This window comes from Papio anubis, chromosome 18 (assembly GCF_008728515.1).
Source record: "Papio anubis isolate 15944 chromosome 18, Panubis1.0, whole genome shotgun sequence".
Lineage (NCBI taxonomy): Eukaryota > Metazoa > Chordata > Mammalia > Primates > Cercopithecidae > Papio > Papio anubis.
Window position 1 is genome coordinate 71,831,203 of NC_044993.1, and position 17,138 is coordinate 71,848,340.

General features: G+C 49.3%; 1 protein-coding gene across 3 annotated transcripts; it reads left to right on the forward strand.

Moving 5' to 3' along the window:
- The first annotated feature begins 347 nt into the window (after positions 1-347).
- Positions 348-16,565, forward strand: RNPS1 (RNA binding protein with serine rich domain 1). Of its 3 annotated transcripts, none has more exons than XM_003916382.4 (8): positions 348-705; positions 3,985-4,172; positions 4,406-4,561; positions 5,430-5,621; positions 5,866-5,968; positions 6,270-6,423; positions 14,400-14,541; positions 15,610-16,565. In XM_003916382.4, the coding sequence occupies exons 2-8, from the start codon at positions 4,102-4,104 to the stop codon at positions 15,707-15,709; spliced, it is 918 nt and encodes a 305-aa protein (XP_003916431.1). In that variant the 5' UTR covers positions 348-705; positions 3,985-4,101; the 3' UTR covers positions 15,710-16,565. The 3 variants fall into 3 exon arrangements, with proteins under 3 accessions (XP_003916431.1, XP_003916432.1, XP_021787357.1); XM_021931665.2 differs by lacking the exon at positions 348-705 and adding an exon at positions 874-1,097; XM_003916383.4 differs by lacking the exon at positions 3,985-4,172 and having other exon boundaries at positions 363-705; positions 15,610-16,558.
- The last annotated feature ends 573 nt before the right edge of the window (positions 16,566-17,138 follow it).

The following is a 17,138-nucleotide window of genomic DNA, read 5'->3' on the forward strand; positions in this document are numbered from 1 at the left end:
TGCACCCCATCTCCCACCCTCAAGCTCGTTGCTCTTCCTGCCCACACAGCCCGCCTGCAGCGCCCACCCTGTGGAGGTCCGCCTGCGCAGAGGCCGCGTCCACGAGAGCACCCCAAACGCCACCAGTGGGTTTTGACCGCACGAACGCAAGTCCTGCCCCAGCCCGTCTCTCCAAGCTACTTCCGCCCTGCAGGCCCCCGCGCCCCGCCACGCAAGGCCGCAAAGGCTGCGCACCCCTCCTGTGCGACCACCCTGCCGCCCTCAGCACTGCCGGGCCTGGAGCCCCGCCTCCACCGCCGGCGACAGGGGCCAGAGTCGGCCCGGGCGGGCCCAGGGAGCCCGCGCAAGGAAAGGGGCGGGGCACGGCCGCGATAACACCCTCCGCACCGGACGACGAGCCTCGGTTATCGCGCGGCCCTCCCAGGCTCAGCAGGCTACCCATATGCTCGCTCCAGCAAGCGTGCAGCCAGTCCGGTCAGTCCCAGGGACTTTACCGGCGAGGAGACACCGTGAACGTCCCCAACGCGGCTACCACAAACTGCCTTGACTGTCTAACACTTCCCCGCCGGCGCCCATTGGGCCAGGCGTTTACGTCATCGCTACGCGCCGGACGGCGGCGTCTTCCCGCTCCTTGACTCTGACGTCAGAGCGGCGCCGGCCTCGGAGGCTGAGGAAAGCAGGAGGAGGTGGTGGCGGCGGGAAGATGTAAGTTGGGGCGGAATCCGACCGCATCCGTGTTTCGGGGGCTGCCCATCAGGCCTGGCAGGACGCATCGTGAAGCCGGTCCACTTCTCAGCCCCGCAGTGCGGCGGTGGCCTGGCAGCGCGGTGCGGGCTCCGAGAAGAAAGAGTGTGGCCCGGGGCGGGCGGAGTGGGAGGTGTTGAGGCCGTGGCCCGGAAGTGATCGGGGCCGCCGCGGACGGAAGGGCGCCTCTGCTTCGTCCGCTCGGCGGTGGCCCAGCCAGGCCCGCGGGACTCGGAGCAGCGGGGAGCGCGGCCTCCGTTCTTGGGGCCCTCCCGCCGGGCCGGAGACCCAAGCCCCCAACGCCAGGCGCTGCCCTGGAAGCGCTCGCGGCCCGGCGCCTGGACGGGGGAGTTGTGAGTGAACGCGGACTGGGAGCGGCGAGGTCGGCGTGTCGGGCCGGTGCCGGCGGGCGCGGACTTTCTTTGTGGGATGCGGTGGAAGGTCGGCCGATCCATCCTTCGGAGTCATTAATTCAAACGTGTACTCCGCGAACGTTTCCCGGACTCCCGTGTGCAATTCTCGGCGCTAGGCCGTGGGGATACGGCCCACTATGGACCGAACACGGTGGCCGAGCTCAGTTTGATGGGTTATCCCAGAGGGGTGGATACGGGAAGGTTAAGGTTGATGGAGGAGAAACGTGGAGTAGGCTTTTTGTCTTGATTTCTCATGAACTGTGCCTGAAATGTACTCTTAAATGGGGAAGGTGCTCTGAAGATTTATGCCGAAACGCCCTCTCCTCGAGATTTAACTAATTGTTCTCTCCTCTCTCTGGCTGTTGGACGCACACCTTTCCGGAGGATGGGGAAGGTAACCGAGGTCCTGAGCCGGTACCTGAACTTGGGTGAACAGAGAACCTCAACTTTTGCTTTCTAGCACTCGACCGCACCCAGCGAGCCGTCCACTTACTCAGTGGTTCTTAGTGTTTGGAGTGCTTAAGAATAACTGGTGGTGTTTGATTTCACAAAGTACATTTGGGCAGAGCTTTAGGTCTGGGGGGTGGGGCTGAAATCTGCGGGTGTGACCTCCACTCTAGGTCTGTGCTGTCCAGTAAAGTAGCCATTGGCCACATGTGGCTACTAAGCATGTGAAATACAGCTCATCGAAACTGAAATGTTAAAACACATGCCAGTTTTAGAAGACTATGAAAAAAAAGTAAACTTTTATTAGTAGATTTTTATGTTGATTATATGTTGGAAAGATAATATTTTGGATGTGTCAAGTGTTAAAAATTAATTTCACCCATTTTTGTGATGTGGCTACTAAGGAATTTCAGGTGATGCTTGTGGCTCCTCACACTGTTTCTATTGGACAGTTCTGCTGCAGGTGATCCTAAGGCAGATGGGTGCAGGAACCCTGCTGAGAGTTCAGAAATTACGTGTGACTTTGGAGACAAAAGTCTGGGGGAGGGAGGAGCCTTTACAAATCTTGCTCCTAACATTATTGAGCTTTTCATTAATGCCCTGGGTAACTATAAAGTTGGAATTGTAATTGTCACCATATTGATAAGCAACTTGAGAAAGGATAAGTGACTTGTCGAAAATTACACAGTAAAACCTCAAATCAAACCCAGGCACTCTGGTTGCAGACTCTGAATTATACTCTGAATGATACTCACTGACTGTCCGAGGACACCAACAGTGTCGAGGCACTATCTGCTGGGTGTCTGCAGAACCTTACTATTCTAAAGCAAAACATGATACCCCCGGACAAGAGCAGCAGAGGTGGTGTTCGGCCCTCCTTGGCTCATTTGACTGTTTAAAGCCAGGTGCTTTTCTTTCTTGGGTCAGAACACGTTTTCAGCAGCATTTTGAAGCACCCCTGGCAGGTACTGCACAGGGAAACCAGGACCCCATTGGTGTGCTGTGTCCTCCTTACCAACTGGCTCTTGGAGAAGGTGAGACAGAAGTAGCTGAGACTCACATCCTGAGAGCTGCACTTAACAACTCCTGCAGCTTGTGCAGAACTTTACTGGAAATACTGAAGGCGTCCCTGGAAAATAGGGCCCATAACTAATTAGTAATTTGCTTTTGAGTAATGAGTAACCGCTATTTGAACACATTCTGCAGTCCAGGCATTTTGCTAAACTCTTATATGGCAGGCAGTCTCTCATGCAATTTCAGTGCCTACTTTTTTTTCATCTTATTTTTGAAAAATTTTTAAAGCACAGGAAGGTCAAATTACACAATTAATACCCACATAAAGACTACTTAAGGGCCAGGTCTGGTGTCTCACGCCTGTAATCCCAGCACTTTGGGAGGCCAGGGTTGGCGGATGACGAGGTCAGGAGTTGGAGACCAGCCTGGTCAATATGGTGAAACCCTGTCTCTACTAAAAGTACAAAAATTAGCCAGGCTTGATGGTAAGCACCTGTAGTCCCAGCTACTCAGGAGGCTGACGCAGAAGAAACGCTTGAACCCAGGAGGTGGAGGTTGCAGTGAGCCAAGATCGTGCCACTGCACTCCAGCCTGGGTGACAGAGCAAGTCTCCATCTCAAAAAAAAAACAAAACAAAACTCAGAGGTTAAGAGTCTGTAAGTTATATTTCTGCCGTATTTGCTAGATGGTGTATCTAGCCACCCATCAATCTTAGTTTTTCTTTCAAAGTAAATTGCAGACTTGCATGTATTTTCCCCTACACTCAATATGCATATTATTAAAGTACAGTGCAATTACTGCTTTTTAAAATGATTCTTCTGCTTTTTAAATGTTCATATGGTACGTTTCATCTGTTTGCTTTTGGGTATTAAGTGTTTTAATGCTGGTACCAGTCACTTTTGAAATGATTTTTGCTTCCAGTCACATCCGTGTATCCTAAAGGCAAATTGCCACAATAAAACAGGAGATCTAATCCTATCTGGAGACCACCCTTGATAGGTTTTTCTCTGTTCTGCATGTGAATGTGGTGCTGTGGCATTTTGAAAGGACTGCAGGGGCTCATCAAACTTGTGGGTGAAAACTGAATTGTTCAGCCTGTAAAATAACAGTGATGGGCCCCACCATCTCCTCCATTTTTTTAAGAAAAATATAAGTGGGGGCGACAGTTGTGCCTGTGCCTTCTGTGCAGGGTAGAGATGCCTCCATGAGCACATGGGGATTGTCCCTGTGTGTTCCTGACTGTGTGGACACTCATTGCTTACTGTGCTCCCTTGCTGTCTTTTTGTGTGCTCAGCTTTTGACTGCAAAGTAGACTTGTTGCCTTGCCAATTCGTTCACTCTTTAAACCCTTTTATCTTGTTATTAGGCTGCTCTTTGGCGTAAATTGCAATCGATTAGGGATCGTTTCTCAAAATCAAGTTAGAAGTGAGAGTTCAGATAAGTGAGGCCGCCATTGCTGCTTTGAACACCTCAGAAGGGGAGAATGGATTTATCAGGAGTGAAAAAGAAGAGCTTGCTAGGAGTCAAAGAAAATAATAAAAAGTCCAGCACTAGGTAATCCTTCTGTAAGATTTTTCTAGTGCTACTTGGGGGTGCTTACTGCTAGGGACCCGCAGAAAGGGGGAAGTGGAGAATGTTCTGCATTCTACAGTCAGTGTTCTGAGCCACAGGCCACTTTACTCTGATCACCTGGGGTTTCTGTGGCCCTGCTGATCCCCTCTTTTGGGTTGTGCTGTTTGGGTTTTGTCAGAGGAGCACGCAGTCTCATACTCTTCCTCACCATCCAGGGCTCCTTCACCCACCAAACGCAAGGACCGCTCAGATGAGAAGTCCAAGGATCGCTCAAAAGATAAAGGGGCCACCAAGGAGTCAAGTGAGAAGGATCGCGGCAGGGACAAAACCCGAAAGAGGCGCAGTGCTTCCAGTGGTAGCAGCAGTACCAGGTGGGGCGGGCTGGCCTGGAGTCTGGAGGGGACCTGTGCCACAGCCACACCCCTACTCCCCAGAGATGGCTCAGTTTTCTTGATTATTTACAAAGAAAACACATCCTCTGATTGTTAGTAGAGACCCTAATTTATGGCAGACTGGCCAGGTGTAGTGGCTCATGCCTGTAATTCCGGCCCTTTGGGAAGCCGAGGCAGGAGGATTGCTTGAGGCCTGGAGTTCAAGACCAGCCTGGGCAACAAAACAAGAACTCATCTCTACAAAAAGTAATTTTTAAAATTAGCTGAGAGTGGTGGCATGCATCTGTAGTCCCAGCCACTTGGGAGGGCTGAGGCAAGAGGGTGGCTTGAGCCCAGGAGTTTGAGGAAAATAAAATTAGTCGGGTGTGGTGGTACATGCCTGTACTCCCTGCTACTCAGAAGGCTGAGTCAGGAGGATGGCTTGATTCCAGGGGATTGAAGCCGCAATGTGCGGAGATCATGCCACTGCACTCCAGCCTGGGTGACAGACCCTGTCTCAAAAGAAAAAATCAATCAAGCCTGGGTCAGCCTCAGCCAGCAGCTGCCTTCCCAGCCTGAGTTGACAGTTCCGACTTTTGCCAGAGTCCTTTGCCACTCAGCAGGAAAGGCTTCTGTATGGGTAGAAGGCCGGCCGTCCCCTCCGTCCTGTCCCACACACAATGTGACACCTAGGGCTCTGGCTTGCTGGGGGATTGGGGGGTGATGTTTTCCCCATTGGGGAAAGCAGTGAGGCCTGGAGACACCCAAACAGCAGCCTTCTCCTGGAGGGAACGCAACAGACTTGGAGGAGGCGTCTGTACTGTGAGACTTGGCACGTGGTGGTTGTGACACCTCATCTTGCCCTCAGATCTCGGTCCAGCTCGACTTCCAGCTCAGGCTCCAGCACCAGCACTGGCTCAAGCAGTGGCTCCAGCTCTTCCTCAGCATCCAGCCGCTCAGGAAGCTCCAGCACCTCCCGCAGCTCCAGCTCCAGCAGCTCTTCCGGCTCTCCAAGTCCTTCTCGGCGCAGACACGACAACAGGAGGCGCTCCCGCTCCAAGTGAGTGCCTTGTGTCTGGGATCTAAAGTTTACAAGCTGGGGGCTACAGATTTACCACTGAGGTTATAAAAGGGACCCAGAAGGAGTCTTTCTGTGTTAGTAGGATTTCTGAGACAGGAGTAATGCAACTAGTAGGAAAGTCTTCCTTGGGAAAACTGTCAAGCAGATAAGAGCCCACTCGAAAGGAATCTAGTACATTTTGACTTGACAGAAACTGTTTCTGGTGTTTTGTTTTCTCAATCAGATCCAAACCACCTAAAAGAGATGAAAAGGAGAGGAAAAGGCGGAGCCCATCTCCTAAGCCCACCAAAGTGCATATTGGGAGACTCACCAGGAATGTGACAAAGGTAAGGATCACGGATGTCTCCAGTGAGCAGTGGGGTGTAGACAAGCAAGCCTGTGCCTGCAGGTGAACTTAGAACGTAGCCTTTCAGGGACTGGGGCACGTGGTTTGAGTAGAGCACTGATTCGTTCCTCTTAGTGGACCATTAATACGTGTGTCTAGGAGATTAATCCCAGAACAACACTGGTACTTGTCAGATGGAATGTTTTACCCTGCTGAGGTTTTAGTCATGATGTGGTGAACTCTCTGCGTCTGACATGACTGACTGGTAGGTGGGCATTCGAGTGATCCTTCTTTCCCTCTAGGATCACATCATGGAGATATTTTCCACCTATGGGAAAATTAAAATGATTGACATGCCCGTGGAAAGGATGCATCCCCATCTGTCCAAAGGCTATGCATACGTAGAGTTTGAGAATCCAGATGAAGCTGAGAAGGCGCTGAAGCACATGGATGGAGGTGGGTGACCCTGCCACACATCCCTGACCTCTCAGAGTCCCGCCGCTACTAGGAACTTTCAAACTGATTTCCAGCTGTGCTGCACTTCTTTTTGTTTGTTTGAGATGGAGTTTCACACTTGTCGCCCAGGCTGGGGTACAGTTCCCAGACCAAACTGAGGTTTGGGCTGCTATTTCTCATTGCCCAATAACAAGATGCACATTAACTGACTACGTAGAGAGTTTTTATTTCTGCAACCGACTGCAGGAAAAAGACCTGGAAATTATTACCAGACCAACTTAAAATTACAAAGTTTTTCAGAGCTTATATACTTTCTAAGCTATATGTTTATACGTAAGTTTACATTTATCTAAAGACGTAAGTGATTAACTTCTTTTAATCTATAACTAAGGATTGAGTCTTGAAGACCTTTGTCTGGAGCTTCAGTAAATTTAGTTAATTTAAATGGGTGTAAGTGCTGGGGTAATTACCCTTACTTTGCCTTCTGCTGAATCACAGAGGTTTGGGGAGTTTTCTTCCCAATAAAACTGGCTCAACCCTAAGTGAGTCTTGTTAGGAATACCTTCATTATTTTGTTATGTTTTAAGACCCAGGAAAGGCCTAAGCTAACCTCTTTGGGCTTTTCTTATATCCCAGCCTTTGTATAGGGGCCCTGGCTTTTAATACTTAACTGCTTAGACAGTACTAAAACACTTGCTACAGAGGCCTGCGTTAGTGAGACCTGGCCTGCCACAATCCCCACTGTCAATTTGCTCATGTTTTTTTCATGGTTGTATATTTACTTATTAATCACGAGAATCGTAGGGAGATGGAGCATTGTAATCTTTCTGGCTGCTGCTTGCTGAGAAAGGGTTGTCATCATCGGGCGTGGAACACAGCGCTGGAGCGGAAGAGGTCGATTTGTTCCTGATAGCACTTTCTGTTTTGGGGGCTTTGCCGAAACATAATAGTATGCAACAGCAACACATATAAATAGGTTGCTGCTGTTTTTTGTTTTGTTTTGTTGTTGTTTTTTTTTGTTTTTGTTTTGTTTTTGTTTTTTTTTTTTTGGAGACAGAGTCTCACTTTGTGCATGGGTTGGGTGCAGTGGCGGATCTCCCAGCTCTGGCTCCGCCTCCCAGCCATTCTCCTGCCTCAGCCTCCCGGTAGCTGGGCTGAAGCCCGCCACCTCTCCCAGCTGGTTTTTTTCTATTTTTAGTAGAGGCAGGTTTCACCGTTTTAGCCAGGATGGTCTCGATCTCCTGACCTCGTGTGATCAGCCACGCCTCGGCCTCCCAAAGTGCTGGGATTACAGGCTTGAGCCACTGCCCGGCTGTATTTTTTTTTTTTTGAGGCGGAGTCACCGGCCTCTATCGCTAGGCTGGAGTGCAGTGTGGCGATCTGGCTCTACTGCAAGCTGCCTCGGGTTCCATGATTCTCCTGCCTCCAGCCTCCCGAGGTAAGCTGGGACTACAGGCCGCCCACCTCACCGGCTAATTTTTTTGTATTTTTAGTAGGGGTTTCACCGTGATTAGCCAGGATGGTCTCGATCTCTGACCTCGTGATCTGCCCGTCTCAGCCTCCAAAGTGCTGGGATTACAGGCTTGAGCCACAGCCGGCCCGGCTGTATTTTTTAGTAGAGGCGGTGTTTCACCGTGTTAGCCAGGATGGTCTCGATCTCCTGACCTCGTGATCCGCCTGTCTCGTCCTCCGAAAGTGCTGGGATTACAGGCTTGAGCCACCGCGCCCGGCCTGCTGTTTTCTTCTGAAGTTTAGTCTTCAGTTTACAGGGCTTGAGGAAAGCACAGCTTAGGTTTCAGTGATTTCCAATTAGGAAACAGGAAAATATTGAAAACATTATTTGGGTGTACTATAGTTTTTGAAACAATTTTTTTTAGCTTCCCATTTTTATTAAAAGACAAATTATGGTAGGATCGGTTTGCTATATTATACTTGGCTTGATTATTTGTATGCAGTGGAGCAAGAATCATAATTTTTTCTATAGGCCTTTTTTTTTTTTTTTGAGACGGAGTCTGGCTCTGTCACCCGGGCTGGAGTGCAGTGGCCGGATCTCAGCTCACTGCAAGCTCCGCCTCCCAGGTTTACGCCATTCTCCTGCCTCAGCCTCCCGAGTAGCTGGGACTACAGGCGCCCGCCGCCTCGCCCGGCTAGTTTTTTGTATTTTTTTAGTAGAGACGGGGTTTCACCGTGTTCGCCAGGATGGTCTCGATCTCCTGACCTCGTGATCCGCCCGTCTCGGCCTCCCAAAGTGCTGGGATTACAGGCTTGAGCCACCGCGCCCGGCCTTCTATAGGCCTTTTAAATGGGCTTGGATAGAACTTCATTTCCATAGAAGAAATCTGAGATAATACCTTTTTAAACCCAAGCCCAGCCATGGATATGTACCATTAAATACCTATGAGTTGGATGAAATCCTCTCCTCTTGAGGTTCCAAGATAACTTGGGGTTTTTGTCCTGTTAGAAAGTGACATGTTTTACTTCCCAGAGATTAGAAACCCTGTACAGGGACTGTGTACACAAAATAGGAGGCCAACTTATTTGTCTTCTGTTACAAAAGAAAACATTTCTATTGCACTTATGCAAATACCATAAATTAAGAATACGTACAAATAGACTGGGCGAGATGGATCACCTGAGGTCAGGAGACTGAGACCAGCCTGGTCAACATGGTGAAACCCCATCTGTAATAAAAATACAAAAATTGGCTGGGCATGGTGATGCACACCTGTGGTCGCAGCTGAGGCAGAGGTATTGCTTGAACCTGGGAGGCAGGGATTGCTTCGAGCCAAGATTACGCCACTGCACTCCAGCCTGGGCAAGAAAGTGAGACTAGGTCTCAAAAAAAAGAATACACACACACAAATAGTTTCCAAATTTTGAAGAAATTAGGTGGAGAGAAACAAATAAGTTCCAAGTTTTGTTCATAGGAGTATACTTAATTGTTAAAAGCTGTTAATAACTTACAACTTTTTTTTGACTTTGAAAAGCAAAATAAAGGATTGGGAATGTTTTAAGCAAAAAGTTAAAAAGATTACTTCAGTGTCCTATTAGTTCAGTTTATCCAGTTAATTTCTGCCCTGCTTGATATTAATAAACGCTTTACCTCTTTTTTCCGAGACGGAGTCTCGCTCTGTCCCCCAGGCTGGAGTGCAGTGGCGTGATCTCTGCTCACTGCAAGCTCTGCCTGCCGGGTTCATGCCGTTCTCCTCCCTCGGCCTCTGGAGTAGCTGGGACTACAGGTTCCTGCCAGCATGCCCAGCTAATTTTTTGTATTTTTAGTAGAGACGGGGTTCCACCATGTTAGCCAGGATGGTCTCGATCTCCTGACCTCGTGATCCGCCTGCCTCAGCCTCCCAAAGTGCTGGGATTACAGGCGTGAGCCACCACGCCTGGCCTCATTATAGCTCTTTAAGAGTCCTGAACGGTTTTCCTTTATTCTGATGTCACAATCTCCAAAGTTATTAGAAATGTATATTTAAGAGCACCTGTTAGAACTCTATAGCTGATTATAAAACCACCTTCTAAAGAGGATTAAAACAAGACAGCAATTGTTTATGGATGACAAAGATTTTAGGGTAGCCATAGTTAAAGACACAGTTGACGAGGAAGTTAACTCTGTGGCACACAATAATTTAACATGATAATAATTATTACGGATAATGTACACTAGGATACATTGCAATTGTAGGAGTTTTACGTGATTTTGGAACACATATCTATAACATTTATAAAAATATAGTCCAAACAAAGCCAAACCCCATTTTATATTTGGCGATGCTTCCTGTGTGATTTTTGGTACCAAATAAGCCAAATTTCACCTTTACACATTAGTGTGCTGTTAATGTTAAACCCAATTCTTTTCTTTTCTTTTTTTTTTTTTGAGACTGGTTTTTCTGCTCTTGTTGCCCAGGCTAGAGTACAATGGTGCAATCTTGGCTCACTGCAACTTCCGCCTCCCAAGTTAAAGCGATTCTCCTGCCTTAGCCTCCCAAGTAAATGGGATTACAGGCGCCCTCCACTACAGCCAGCTAATTTTTGTATTTTTAGTAGAGACATGGTTTCACCATGTTGGTCAGGCTGGTCTTGAACTCCTGACCCCAGGTGATCCATCCGCCTTGGCCTACCAAAGAGTTGGAATTAACAGGCGTGAGCCCTGCGCCTGGCCTAAACGCAATTTTAGTGCTTAATTTACAGAAAAACTGGATGATGCACCTTTAACTTTAGCCCACATGTTTACATACAGAATTTTCTTTACAATCAGCCTCCTACAACTTTTTTTGAGACAGAGTCTTACTCTGTCGCCCAGGCTGGAGTGCAGTGGCATGATTTTGGCTCACTGCAACTTCCACCTCCTGGGTTCAAGCAATTCTCCTGCCTCAGCCTCCCCAAGTAGCTGGGACAACAGGCAGGCACCACCACACCCAGCTAGTTTTTTTGTATTTTTAGTAGAGACTGGGTTTCACCATGTTGGCCAGGCTGGTCTCGAACTCCTGACTTCAACTGATCACCCACCTTGGCCCCCCAAAGTGCTGGGATTACAGGTGTGAGCCACTACACCTGGCCTCCTCCAAATTTCTTAAACCTTTATTTTTATTTTATCCAACTGAAAACAATCCTTTAACCTTTTTTTTTTTTTTTTTTGACAGAGTTTCACTCTTGTCACCCAGCCTGGAGTGCAATGGTGCAATCTCGGCTCACTGCAACCTCCACCTCCTGGGTTCAAGTGATCCTCCTGCCTCAGCCTCCCAAGTAGCTGGGATTACAGGCTCCTGCCGCCAAACCTGGCTAATTTTTGTGTTTTTAGTAGAGATGGGGTTTCACCACGTTGGCCAGGCCTGTCTGAAACTGCTGACCTCAGGTGATCCTCCCGGTTCGACCTCTCAAAGTGCTAGGATTACAGGCACGAGCCAACGCGCCTGGCATGGATTCCAGTTCTCTTAGTGGGTGTGTGATTACCGAAAAGATGTTTTAGGAAGACCTTTTTTTTGTAGCTCCAGTTTAAAGGAACATTAGTCTTGGGGGAAGAAAATTAGGAAATAGGCATAGATTAACATAGATTAACATTTTAGGGAGTTTCCAATCTGTTAAAAGCTTAAGTATCAAATTCAGGTTTCTTACATAGAATACATTTGGCTTTTTATATGGGAATATTTTCTTTAATCATTTCTGAGAACCAGAAGTTTCCCAGTGTTTCAGCATTTTTAGTTTTATTTTGCTTAGTGACTGGATTTACTGAATTTATACAGTTTATTTCTTAAACTCCTGTATTATAACCACTCATGACGTTTATAGCTATTTGTATCTGGGCAGAATCGTTTCTTCTTTTTTTTTTTTTTTTGAGACGGAGTCTCGCTCTGTCGCCCAGGTTGGGGTGCAGTGGCGTGATCTCGGCTCACTGCAAGCTCCGCCTCCTGGGTTCACGCCATTTTCCTGCCTCAGCCTCCTGAGTAGCTGGGACTATGGGCGCCCGCCATTACGCCCATCTAAATTTTTGTATTTTTGTATTTTTAGTAGAGACGGGTTTCACTCTGTTAGCCAGGATAGTCTCAATCTTCTGACCTCGTGATCCGCCTGTCTCAGCCTTCCAAAGTGCTGGGATTACAGGTGTGAGCCACCGCGCCTGGCCAGCAGAATGGTTTTAAAAGCGCATGGACCCTTGTGAATAGTTTTGGGTGGCATTTTGTCCTCAAGTGAGCATTTTGAGGAATGTGGAGTCGTCTCTGTGCCACTCCCTGCTGCTCTGACTGAGGCAGCTGGCGCTGAGAACACAGTCCACAGTGCTGTCTGGGCTGCCAGGCCTGGTGGGGAGTGGAGTGTGCATGCCCCAGAACTTTATCCTCTGAGGCCCTGTTACAAACTGTATAAATAGCTTAACTGGTTTTTTTCAGTAATTGCCCTTCAGGCATTAGGAAAGTTTCCTTGATATTTGGCTAACTTCTCTTTCAAGTTACTTAAGTCCTGAAATGGGTTAGGAACTCTTTGCTCTCACATCAGCTGCTGGCCTTGTAAGTCACACCTTTGCTTTGGAGTCTGCTGATTATCTGCTATTTGACAGTCTGAGCACTTGCTGAGCTAAAAACCCAGGAGACCCAGATACCTTCTGGGTGGGTGTGATTATAGACATTCCAACTTTTCGTAAGATTCTGGTAGGATTTTTTTTGTGTGTCCTCCATACTGTCTTTGAATGGAGTGAGTCCACCCTGTCTCCAGAGGAGATGAGAAGGGATTGGCCTTTACTGGCAGCTACACAGAAGATGAATTTTTTTTTCATTATTGTAGAGTCAGTGCTGTGAAATCTCTAATTTGGGCTAACTTAGGCTGAATTTACTGAAGTTAAACCTTTTAAGTATGTTCTGAATACATAGCCACATGCCCAAGTTAGTCCCCATGTACCTTGAAGGTACAGTTGAGAAAACAAAAGAGCCCTTTACCCCTTAGGGCACAAAAGGGGTTGTGCTTGGGCTTCTGATATCCCCAGCTACCAGACAATTCTTGAGGTTGGGGCACATGCTCCCCTTCCTGGGTTTGCACCTGCATTTCCTTTCTTCTCTCCCTGGAGCCCACATCCCACACTGCCTCTCCTCGCTTCATGCACATGGCGTGTGTTTCAATGCCGTCCCCATGCAGAGCCACCTCTCTTGAGACTGCTTGTTTCCAAACACAAAGTCCTTGGCATCTCCTGAAACTTCCTTCGTGCTGCTCCCCACCGAAGCCCCACCTCTCCGTCAATGGAAGCTCATCCCGATGGTCCCTTACCACCCCCATCCCATCCATCACCAAGCTCTGGCTATTTTATCTCCCAGCTGTTCCCTGAATACTTCCATTTCCCTACCAAATCATTTGATGTTGATTCATGCTCCTCTCAGTGCCGCAGAGCCCTTCTAAGGGAAGTTCTCGCCCTTCTCTTAGCCCCAGACCTGGCTTCCCTTGGTTGGAGGAGAAGGAAGCGCAAACGCCGATACTACCTGCATGGCCCTACCAGGAAGCCCCACCCTGACCCTGGGGCCTTCTGTTGCCTTCTCTCACCAGTGCTTTGGTTCCTTCCCAGCACAGGGCCCCGCAGAGCCCTTCTCTTCCACCTAGCAGATTCCAGCACATTCTTTTCTCTTCTTTTCTTTTCTTTTTTTTTTCCTTGAGATGGAGTCTCAGTCTGCTGCCCAGGCTGGAGTGCCGTGGCTTGATGTCAGCTCACTGCAACCTCCACCTCCCTGGTTCAAGAGATTCTTTTGCCTCAGCCTCCTGAGTAGCTGCGATCACAGGCACATGCCACCATGCCCAGCTAATTTTTGTATTTTTAGTAGAGATGGGGTTTCACCATGTTAGCCAGGCTGGTCTCAAACTCCTGACATTGTGATCCACCTGCCTCAGCCTCCCAAAGCGCTGGAATTACAGGCGTAAGCCTCTGCACCTGGCCTCTAGCACATTGTTTAGGTCTTGACTTGGATGACTCTTGACCTGCGAGGCTGCCTCGACACATGGACATTGGTGTCTCCTGTTGGTGTCCATGCTTCTTTTTCTCATGAAACATTAGTCATAATGTTATTTCTGTGATTATCTTTTTTTTTTTTTTTTTGAGACAGAGTTTTACTCTTGTTGCCCAGGCTGGAGTGCAGTGGCACGATCTCCGCTCACTGCAGCCTCTAGTTCCCGGGTTCATGCCATTCTCCTGCTTCAGCCTCCCAAGTAGGTGGGACTGTAGGTGCCCGCCACCACGCCCAGCTGATTTTTTGTATTTTTAGTAGAGATGAGGTTTCAACATGTTAGCCAGGATGGTCTCAATCTCCTCACCTCGTGATCTGCCTGCGTCAGCCTCCCAAAGTGCTGGGATTACAGGCGTGAGCCACCGTGCCTGGCCCTATTTCTGTGATTATCTTACATTGTCATTGTCCCCCCAGGCCTGTCTCGTTCACTGTGACATGCCTTGTCTAGGGTAAATGCTTGTTAGATGTTTTATGACTTGCTCTCTTTTTCAACAGGACAAATCGATGGCCAGGAGATCACTGCCACTGCCGTGTTGGCCCCCTGGCCTAGGCCACCACCCAGGAGATTTAGTCCTCCCAGGAGAATGTTGCCACCACCGCCCATGTGGCGCAGGTCTCCGCCACGGATGAGGAGAAGGTAAACAATCTGTAGTTTTAGTGGACTAACCAGGCCACAAACCTCATGTGACTGCAGTGGCTTTGGGACCCTCTATCCAGCCCTGCCTGCCTGCCTTCTGCTGCGGTGGCAGGAGGGGGAGGGGGGGCAGAGAGGAGGAGCCCTTCAGAGCTCATGGAGAGAGCAGGAGACGCCCTAGAGTTGGACCAACACAGCTTCATGAGTCTGGGCAGTGGTGTGGTATGCCTTCCTAGGAGACCACTAGACCTGTGAGCCCAGGTGCAGGCCCACTTTTTTTCTGAGCTAACAAGAAGGGCTGGGAGAGGGAGAAGTTGGGGGTCAGAAGAGTTGTGGCGTGGGGGTGGTAATCCCTCGGCAGACGCCACAGTTCGGCCTCCCTTGCCAGTGGTGAGCTGTGCTTTCAGCCTTTGGGGAAGAGGAGGAAAGCCTGGGCTTCTGCCTTGGGTCTCACAAGCACCCGTTCCCAAGAGCTCAGGGCAGGCCCATCAGGTGGGACCTGTCCCAATTTCTGGTATTAAAAACTAAAACTTCGGCTGGGTGTGGTGGCTCACGCCTGTAATCCCAGCACTTTGGGACGCTGAGGTGGGCGGATCACGAGGTCAGGAGATTGAGACCATCCTGGCTAACACATTGAAACCCCATCTCTACAAAAAATAGAAAAAATTAGCTGTGCGTGGTGGCGGGCGCCTGTAGTCCCAGCTACTTGGGAGGTTGAGGCAGGAGAATGGCGTGAACCCGGAAGGTGGAGCTTGCAGTGAGCTGAGATTGCACCACTGCACTCAGCCTGGGCAACAGAGTGAGACTCCATATCAAAAAAAAGAATATAAATATTAGCTGGGCATGGTGGCACATGCCTGTAGTCCCATTTGTTTGGTAGGCTGAGGCAGGCGAATCGCTTCAAGCCGGGAGGCAGAGGTTGTGGTGAGCCGAGATCGTGCCACTGCACTCTGACCTGGCGGCAGAGTGAGATTCTGTCTCAGAAAAGTAAAACTGGGGAATTACCCAGAAAGAAGCTAGCTTGCCCCTACAGCCTGAGCTACTCTGATGTGGTTTCTCCTCTTCCTGCAGGTCCCGCTCCCCGAGGCGCAGGTCCCCTGTGCGCCGGAGATCACGCTCCCCGGGACGCCGCCGCCACAGGAGCCGCTCCAGCTCCAACTCCTCCCGATAAACAGGCCACTGAAGCTCTCGCCCCTGTAACTTATACCCCACCCAGCTCAGTTTTGTCACTTTTCTAGCCAAAGGAAGATCAGTAGGAAAGCAAACCCTTCACTCGGGCAGAATTTGCAGGCAGCAGTCAGCACCCCTCTGCCGGCCGGGCTCTGGCTGCAGAAGTGCTGTTGGTTTGGGTGTTGTGTGCCTGTCAAGATTCCCTCCGGTTTTCTGGCTAGGAAGCTCGCCCGTTTCCAGTTTCTAAGAGTCAGTTCAGTGGCAGGGCCACCAGGGACAAGTGAGGCTCTGGGGGGTGGTGTGACCCTGCCTGCCTGGGAGCACACTTTTCCCTTCCCTGGTGACCTGAGATGGTGGCCAGACTGTGCCCTTGCTGTTGCTGGGCGGTGTCCTTTTGGAAAGGGAGCCGTCCCGAGCTTTAGTGCAGCTGCCAACCCTGTTAGCCTCGGCCTCTTGAGGCCTCTTCCAACTTCAAGGGTCACACACCCCCAAAGATCCTCTCACCTATGGTAGTTGCTGTGCATGGTTCTGTCTGTCCGTGCACCCATGCACACACCCCACCCCACCACCCTACTCTGAAATTGGCGAGTGAGAGCCAGGTCTGCGGGATCATCATGCAGCCATGGTTGTGCCTGCCCTTCGTGGTGGTCTTTCAGGCTATCTTGGCAACATGTACATTGCTTTTTTTTTTTTTTTTTTTTTTTTTTGCTTTTTTGCTTTTATTGTACAGTCAGTACTATAAAATTTCTCTTTGAGTTTTATACCTTTGTAGCATTTTAGATGACATTGTGTTTGTACTTTGTTGTGTAGAGTGGAAGAATTGTGTTGAATAAACCCAAGATTGGAATGCAGATCTAGTACTGGGTTCACTGCCTTCTCACTGTACCCTCGCCCCTAGTAACTTTCTGTTCCTCAACATCCACAGTGGCACCTCCAATGCTTTGTCAGGAGAATCTAGGGTTTGTGTGCTGTGGGTATTAGGTTGCTGCTATGGTGGAGATGGTTTTATCACCCCCTCGGAATGTGTGTGTGTTTTGAGACAGACTCTCGCTCTTTCACCCAGGCTGGAGTGCGTACCATGGTGCGATCATAGCTCACTACAGCCTCCAACTCCTGTTTCAGCCTCCAGAGTAGCAGGGGTAATTTTTTTTTTTTTTTTTTTTTTGAGACGGAGTCTGTTGCCTGGGTTGGAGTGCAGTAGTGTGTTCTTGGCTCACTACAACCTCTGCCTTCTGGGTTCAAGCGATTTTCCTGCCTCTGCCTCCTGAGTAGCTGGAATTACAGGCACCAGCCACCACGCCCAGCTAATTTTTTGTATTTCTAGTAGAGATGGGCTTTCACCACGTTGGCCCGGCTGGTCTTGAACCCCTGATCTCATGATTTGCCCACCTTGGCCCCCCCAAAGTGCTGGGATTTCAGGCATGAGCCAC

Coding starts and splice junctions, on each gene's coding strand:
- RNPS1 (XM_003916382.4), top strand. CDS start 4,102: ATGGATTTATCAGGAGTGAAAAAGAAGAGCTTGCTAGGAGTCAAAGAA. Junction 5,622..5,865: donor AGGAGGCGCTCCCGCTCCAA/GTGAGTGCCTTG, acceptor TTTCTCAATCAG/ATCCAAACCACCTAAAAGAG. Junction 5,969..6,269: donor TCACCAGGAATGTGACAAAG/GTAAGGATCACG, acceptor CTTTCCCTCTAG/GATCACATCATGGAGATATT.